General features: G+C 35.0%; 1 protein-coding gene across 1 annotated transcript in view; it reads left to right on the top strand.

The window, feature by feature from the left end:
- Positions 1–3,285: 3,285 nt before the first annotated feature.
- STRN (striatin, calmodulin binding protein) overlaps positions 3,286–8,774 on the top strand; it is an 86,134-nt gene continuing 80,645 nt past the window's right edge. The window contains exon 1 of the mRNA XM_011935977.1: positions 3,286–3,355. Within this exon, the coding sequence (XP_011791367.1) occupies positions 3,331–3,355 (25 nt within the window). The 5' untranslated portion in view covers positions 3,286–3,330. The remainder of the gene's footprint in view (positions 3,356–8,774) is intronic.

An 8,774-nucleotide genomic window follows, 5' to 3' on the forward strand; every position in this document is an offset into this window, starting at 1 on the left:
TTTTTTTTTTTTTTTTTTTTCCGCTTAAGATGTCCCTTCTGACAGAAATGCCCTTTCCATCAATCCATTTTCTGATTGGAAAACTCCCACTGGTTTTTTGAGATTTAGCTAAAATCTCACGTGTTACCTTCTTTTTGGTAGCTTTCTTTGACACGGATTTTGACCAAATTAAATTATCTCTTATCTGCATTCTTGTAATACTTGTTAATAGCCCTTATAGCTCTTACACAGTATGCTGTAGTTATTTACATTCCTGTCTCTTACACATACCCTCGCCTTCCACCCTTACCTAACTACGAACTGTATGTTGTCCCAGCAGCCAGCACAGTGCCTGTAAACCAGGAATTCAGTAACAGTTCATTGAAATTAATCAAATTATTTTTAGCATCCACATTTAAGATATAATTGAGATGCTATGTTATACTCCTAGCATAATATGTATAATAATAGGCTTTGAAACAAAGCTAAAATTACTCTTCTTTAGTGTATTATAGTTATTAAATAATTTTTATGCTATTTTTATCCAGTAAAGATCATTTATGGAGGGTCTACCTGTGTATCAAACATGGAGTTGCTAGATATAAGATCTCCTTTTTTATCTTACAGGCAGAATTAGACAGAAAAGGATAGCAAACAAGAAAGATTGGTTAACACAGTGAGCTGAGTGTTAAAACAGTGGAAAACGGTATGAGTGAGAAGGTATTTTCACATATTGACTTCAAAAGGAATGCTATTAAGCTTAAGGAGGGTTCTGTGAGAAAAATATATTTTAGCGAATGTAACAATTCAGTAGGGAAACCTTGATTTAAGGGACCATAGCTTATGGCAAACACAACAGTTCTTTACATATTTTGCCTTTGTCTAATTTTTAAAATGAAAAGTTCATAATTTGTCACAATTTTTGTTAGATTTATTTTCGTAAAATATTTTCTATTCCCTTTTTGTAGGCTCTCTTGTAGTTTTTCCTGAGACCACTAGAATGCACTATAATACAGGATTTTCTGTTTGAAAATGTTTTTCTATATATAAAATATTTTAAACTCCATAACATTTTATTGCCACTATTATTTTAAAAGCTTTAGTATAATCTGTCTTCAGGCTAGTTACATTCAGTTGCTATTTTGACTTCTAGCAGGTATTACTACTTTGTCTTATGGTAAATGAAGTGTGTTTCTGGAAAAGTAAGAAATTGACAGTTACATTTAGAACCTTGTTTACTTTCTGTTAACTGCAAGTCAAATTAGTGTCTGTAAATCTTACCTTCTGATGATCAACAGTATTACAAATGCATTGAACTACATGGGCAAACATTTAGTCCAGTGACAAAATCTTTGTGGTTAAGAGATACATTGAGAATAGATGTTCGAAATAATTTGGACCAAACATATTTACTAAAGTTTAAAATATATATATATATATATATATATATAGTTAATTAACCAAATAACAACAAAAATTGTCTCCTTTCTGCCTCAGTTCATTGATTTCCTTTCCCAAGGAAATCTTATCAACTGATATCTTACGTATTATGTATCCTTCCAGAAAGATTCATATGCATAGGCTAATGAAATAGATATATATCTTTTAAAAAATGTATGGAGACATACATAGTATTTTGTACCTTTTACTTTTTGCTTAAGAGATCAGTTCATTGTCATATGAATATTTTTTTCTTCTTAATGTGTAACTGTTACTATAAAACATTTCATACATACGTATAAGATATAAAGACTATTGTAAAAAATACTCATGTACCCGTCACCTACCTTAAGAAATAGGACATCAACTGCCTATAATTTTCATAGGTTTTCTTAGAATTCCCAACTTTTTTTTTTCCTATTGTGACTGCAAAATGATTATTGCAAAATAAGAAGGATTTCAGTATTTTATACATTTGAGCAAATAATTTTTCATTTCCTTTCTACTTTTCTTTCTTTCTTTTTTTTTTTAGACAGGATTTCATTCTGTTACTCAGGCTGGAGTGCAGTGGCACCATCTTGGCTCACTCACTGCAACCTCTGCAAGCGGGTTTAAGCGATTATCCCACCTTAGCTTCCCTAGTAACTGGGATTACAGGTGCACCACCATGCCTGGCTAATTTTTATATTTTTTGGTAGAGACAGGGTTCCACCATGTTGGCCAGTCTGGTCTCGAACTCCTGACCACTGGTGATCCATCTACTTCGGCCTCCCAAAGTTTTGGGATTACAGGCATGAGCCCCCGTGCCCGGCCACTACTTTTCTTAAATTGTGAAAAAAACCTAATGGTAAGTGCTCAATTAGGTTTTTATTAAAAACAAAAACAAAAACAAAAGAAACTTTCAAATTTGGCTGTTACACTTTTCTTCCTTTATTACTTTATTTTGGTTTTTCAGATTATTATTTTGGTTTTTCAAATTGTTGTTGTTTATATTAATATCACAGTCTTAACACATTGAATATTTATTATAAATGGCCTCAATATTTTAGGGAGCTGACAAGTGAAAATATACAAATAGATTAAGCAGATATGGCTATTTTTAGTCACCCTTTAAAAAATTTCTACATTATCTGGGTTATTTGTCTAGTCTCAAATGGTTAAATCTGAAATATTTAAATCAGATGGTTAAATCCTGTTAACCAGAATGATAACATTCTGTCAACTTTGAAAAGAAGATAAGATAGTATTCCCATTCACAGTTCTTTTTGAGTAAAAGACAAAGGATATCTTGACTAGTTTAGAAAAAATTCATTTCTAGTGGAATATCTTAACATTGATGATTTGGGTTTCCTCCCTTGGATTGTACAGTATAACGCATATTTGGCAAATCATGATCATCTGACAAGGCACATACTATTGTAGATGACTTTTCTTTTTAAAAAGCTCAATTTTTTTAGAAAAGTATTCTACAAATTTATTTCACAATCCAAACTTTTTTTTTTTTTTTAAACTGTTTTTGATAGTAAAATTTTACTTTGGCAGTCCTCAGGAAAATTTGAATACTACAGAAACTAGGATATTATATGGTTCATTTTGTTATTACAGAAAGAAGAGTTATGGTTCCCAGAGTTATTCCTTTATTTTGTTAAAAGGATACTTGATGGTATAACAACAACAGCAACAACGAAAAAGGCAAGCACTTTTGTATTATAACTTTGACACCATGGAAAGCTATGAGCCTTTGAAAGTTCTAGGAGTGTTCAGCTAGGACTACTGAATTCTTGTAACTACTACTATTGTGTATGTTAAAATTAATTTAAATATATTTTAAGATGGTCTGTGTTTTCTCATTGCTTTGTTAGAGCCAAATACCACAAGTTGAAATATGGGACAGAATTGAATCAGGGAGATATGAAGCCTCCAAGCTATGATTCTGGTAAGCTAATTTTAAAGGAAGTTAAGTGTTAAAAAGAAATAATTAATGTCTACTATTTTCTAGCAACAACGTTTACAACTATAAGTTAGTTTCTAATTATTTGCATGTTAGTTATTTTTTCTGACGTGCTTGTCTTTTGGCACCAATCATTTAGTGTCATTTAGATCATTTTCCACCACCTTCCTTCCTTTTCCCTCTTCCCCTTTCTTTTAGTTTCCCATTTTCTGCTTATGTTCTACACTTACTGGAAGGATCAGAGTTCATGGGGTAACATGCACCAGCATAACCTTGTCTTGCTGGGTCTGTCCAATTAATGGGAACTTTGAGATGTGCAGTACAAAGTACATCATGCCCTTGAAATCCTGAGAAAGAGTAGGAAATATGGAGGTAAGAGATTTCTTCTTAAAGCACAGAGGAATTCCTCATCCCAAAAACAAAATTCTTCGGTTTCAGATGGAGAACTGTTTTGGTCTTTCTTGCCCACGGAAGTTTCTGTAACTAGAACATGTTTTAACAACTGAAGCATGTATTATAATTTTGAGTTATTTCTTCTTTTTGTCCTACTTCTTCATACCATCAAACAATATAAAATATTACTTGTAAATAATCAGATATTAAGAAATATAGATATAATTCACTTAGGTATTAGGGAAGAATGACAAAAATTAATCAAAAGTTATCAACCATATTTCAGATAGGTACGTTTTTGGTGTAATTTCAGGTTAAATTTCCCAGTCAGATATCTGAAGACGTTAATGTTCATTTATATCATTTACTGAAATACGTACCTTATGCTAGAGGCTTTGTATATATATATTTATGTATATATCACTTTAAATTTTAAAGTAGTTATTCAGTAAAGTATCTTCAGTAAAGATAATGTTTATTTGGATTTTACATATGTGAAATTTAAACTCAGAGAAGTGGAAAAACTTGCTCAACGTCACACAGATATTAAGTAACGATAGAATATGGAGCTGAACCCAGGTCTTTCTGACTCCAAAATTCATATTCTTCCCATTTTATTGTATTGCTTCTATATTTGACAATGTATGAAAGAACTTTCCAAAATGAGTTCTAAATGTACTGCCAATTTTATAGTTACTTCAGTGTAGTAGTGTATTAATGCGTTTCCTCAGCTGAATATTGAGTGCTTGAGATCTAGAGCAATGCCAGTTGATCACTGGTGTGTTTTTTTTCCTTTGTTTTTTCATATTCTGCCTTTTACTTGAGTGTCTGTTCTTGTGACCTGAGTTGTGCTTAAATTTCAAAATAAATTTTTAAAAAATCTAGGCTATTTGTTAGAAACGTTCTAATACTATATTAACTGACTCAAAAGAGTGATTTTAATTAGTATTGTATTAAAAGGTTTTCATTTCTTAAGTTTTGGATATCAATTTAGGAGAATAGAAGCCTAGATGCAATATATTTTTTAAGTGTTTGTAAGTAAACATGACTGGCTGCAGTGGCTAATGCCTGTAATCCCACTTTGGGAGGCCAAGGTGGGAGGATTGCTTGAGGCTAGGAGTTTGAGACCAGCCTGGGCAATGTAGCAAGACCCTGTCTCTACAAAAAAATTAAAAAATTAGCTGGGGATGGTGGCACATGCCTGTAGTCCTAGCTACTGGGGAGGCTGAGGTGAAAGGATCACTTGAGCTCAGGAGTTTGAAGTTAGGTTACAGTGTGCTAAGATTGTGCCACTGCACTCTAGCCTGAGTGAAAGAGTGAGATCCTGTCTTTTAAAAAAAAATGGTAAAATTTGTAAGTAAACAGCGCAGCTCAGTAGAAGGGGCTTGTGCTTTAAAAGCAGATAGATGTAAGTTTGACTCTGCCCCAACATTTTAAATTCCCGTGATCCTACTTAATTTCTCTGTGGTTACTCCATTCCTGATCTGTAAACTAGGAAATATTCTAGGAATACTTCCTTACTCAAATGTTTATTTTCTTAGCATACAATACCTAGTTATTCTCAGTGTATAATACTTAATACCTAGTATCATTTCTTCTATCTATCTTTCCAACCATCCACTAATCTTATAAATATTATATATATAATGTTTTTGAGACCTAGTACCAAATCCAGTGAATAAGACAACAATGCCCTGTTGGATTTTTATAGGGAAGATAAAGAAGCGATTACAATAACATATGACATGTATAATGGAGAAATAATAAGTGTTACTGAGCGCAGTAGCACAAACTTAGTCAAGTGGTCAAGAAAGCCTTCTTGGAGGAAGTGATATTTAATTTTGACATCTGAAGGACAAGTAGGAATTAGCCAGGGCAAGTAGACTGACTAAATATTTGTTGAATGGGAGGTGGGAGAAAGGCAGAGTATTAGCAGCAAAGCTTCTGAGGTAAGACTAGGGCACATTTGAGAAATGGGATACCTGGATAGTAGTGGGAGAGAGGGAAGGAATGTTTCCAGAGGTAGAGAGTTAGCTGGAGGGTAGAATAGTTACAAGGGCCTTGTGAAACATGTTAAGTAGTTCGTGCCTAGGAATATTCTGAGCATTTGAAGAAGGAAAGCATTTGAAGGATCTTAATTAGGGGGTTATGATCAGATTTGCTCTTGGATTACATGGACTGTAGTGTGGAAGATGGATTAGAGAAGAGCAATGTTGGAGAGGGGGCGACTGGTTGGAGGACTGTTGGCAGCAACCTGGGCAAATGAGTAAGGTTTCCTTGACAAGGGTGTGTTCATGAAATATTTAGGAAGTAAAATCTGCAGGAACTAGTTCTTTTTATGTATACATAAATTTGATTTTATGCTGATCTTCTCTGTATTATTCTAATTTTAGTATATGTGCTGCCAAGGCAAGCACAGGAACTGCTTCTTGATTGGATGTAGGGGGTGAAAAAAGGATGAGTCAGAGTGACTCCCACATTTGTAGTTTGAACAACTAGACCAGAAGTAGGTTTGGAAAATGGTGGGTTCACTTTTGGATTTATTTCTTAGATAACCAAGTGAAGATGGCTAGTAGACAGTTGAGTATATGGGTCTGAACCTCAAGCCAGAAATATGGATGTGTTAGAGACATAAATTTGAGAGGTATCAACATATGGTACTGGTGGCACTCACAGCCATTGGAGTTGAAACGATCACCCAGGAGCTGTATGTGAGGTAAGATTACATAAAATGGAACCCTGAGGGATGACATTTAAAAGATTGGTAGAAGAATGGAAACATGAAAAGGAGTCTGATACAGAGTACATTAATGGTAGGAGGAAAACCAGGAGACCAAGGAAACCAAGAGAAGAGATGGTTTCCAGAAGGAAGGACTATTCAACACTACTGGTTAATTCCCAGAGGGCTGAAGAATATCTGTAGGACTTTGTAACACGTGAGAACTTCAGGAGCGAGGTGAGGGCAGAAACAAAGTGGGTATAGTTAGCTTTCAGGAAGCTTAGGTTGTGAAGGTGAAGGAGAGAGATTAGAGAGCAATAGCTGGAAGGACACATGGGGTCAAGGAAAGTTGTGTGTGCGCGCACATGTGTGTGCACACGCACGTGCATATGTGATGTGTGTCTTAGAGGAGTAACCAATAAAAGGGAAAGAGTAGAGGTACTCAAAATAGGAAGATAATGTGAAGAAGGTGATAGGGTTTGGATTCTGAGCATAGCTGGAGAATGGCAGGAGGAGCATGTCTTTTATCATTACCAAAAGAGAATGTAGGAAATTAGGTTAACAGGTTTATAGATTTGGATTTCTGTTTGGTGGTGGGTATTTGAGGGAACGTCCACAAATGACGTATTTGAGGGAACGTCCACAAATGATAACTTTATGTATGAGAGAGGATTATCTGCTGAGAGTGGGTCAGATGTTTAAGAAAAGTAGAAAAGGTTTAAAATGCTAATGGTAAACAGGAAGACTAACTTTCTAGGGAATAGTAGGGTCGAGAAAAGCTGAGAGTCCAGTTGAGGTGTGTGATCATGAGTGTATGTAGAGGCACTAAGCTACACATTTGGTAGCCTGGGTAAAGTCAAAGAGAGTGCAGATAGTTAATAGTTGAATTCACAGAGTAACAAAGGGACAAAAAAATTTGGCAAAGGAATGATTGAAGTGATAAGCCATGAACTAAAACTACAGAGGGAAGGATGTGAAGACACAAGGAGGCTGGCTAATGGGTGAATTAAAAGTAAGGGGGTAGATTCTGTTCTAGGGCAGGTCAGCAAACTTTTTCTGTAAAGGGCTGGATAGTAAATATTTTGGGTTTTGCAGGCTGTTTCAGCCACTCAGCTTTGCCACTGTAATGTGCAAGCATTCATAGACAGTACATAAATGAATGGATGTGTCTGTATTATAAAAATAGGTGGTAGGCTGGATTTGACATGTAGGCAGTAGTGTGCTGGCCCCTGGCTCGTGGTCCCAGCTAAGTTAAAGAACTAGTGAATTTAGGGAAAAAAGAAATGAAAAAAGAACTAATGAATTGGGAGTAATTGAGCCTGACGGGTCTGCTCAGAGAATCAGTTTGCATCTATGATAGTTCTTCATGATGACAAGACCTAAGATATCACAGCTAGAGAGGGTGGTGGCTATGGAGAGGCAGAAGTGGATCACCTACATGCATATTGATTTCACTCAAGATAATGTAGAATTTTGGTGGCAGAAGCATGTGAGCCAGATTTGGAGGGTTACCTTGGGATTTATAGATGACAGTGATAAGGACTAGGAGGTGGCAGAAAGGGTATACTCAAATAGCGTAACCCTTAAAGAAGCAGGGATTTTTTTTCCATTCTTTGCTGTTTTATGTATTTACCATATTTTCCTAAAACTGATAATCCAAACATTTTCTGAAACATTTTTCACTAAAATTTACTTTGCCTTTCTGATTTTTTTTTTGTCCCACTTTCAGACCTTCATATTTCTACTTGAGGAAAATTTTATCTCAGGCTATGTTAAAGTGTGTTTATTTTTGATATTTCAATCTCTCCTATTTAATATTAGAAGCCAGGTAGTTATTGAAAGTTGAATATATCCAGTGTGATAAATTCTGTCTTTTAATTGAGAAATTTAGACCATTTGCACTTACAATTGTTGATATGGTTAGGTTAATGCTACCACCTTTGTAATTTGTTTCGTTTTGTTCAGTCTATTCTTGTTTCTTTTCCTTCTTTTTCAGTCTTCTTTTGATTTATCAAATATTTTTTATGATTCAATTTTATCTCTTTTGCTGACTTATTAGCAGTAATTCTTATTTTAGTAGTTGCTTTAGGAATTACAAGGCACATCATTAACTTACTACAATCTATCTTCAAGTGATAATATACCACTTCATGGATAGTACAATAACCTTATTTTTTTTTTTTTGAGACGGAGTCTCGCTCTGTCTCCCGGGCTGGAGTGCAGTGGCCGGATCTCAGCTCACTGCAAGCTCCGCCTCCCGGGTTTACGCCATTCTCCTGCCTCAGCCTCCCG

This window comes from Colobus angolensis, unplaced genomic scaffold (genome assembly GCF_000951035.1).
Source record: "Colobus angolensis palliatus isolate OR3802 unplaced genomic scaffold, Cang.pa_1.0 Scaffold15, whole genome shotgun sequence".
In the NCBI taxonomy this organism is placed as follows: Eukaryota; Metazoa; Chordata; class Mammalia; order Primates; family Cercopithecidae; genus Colobus; species Colobus angolensis.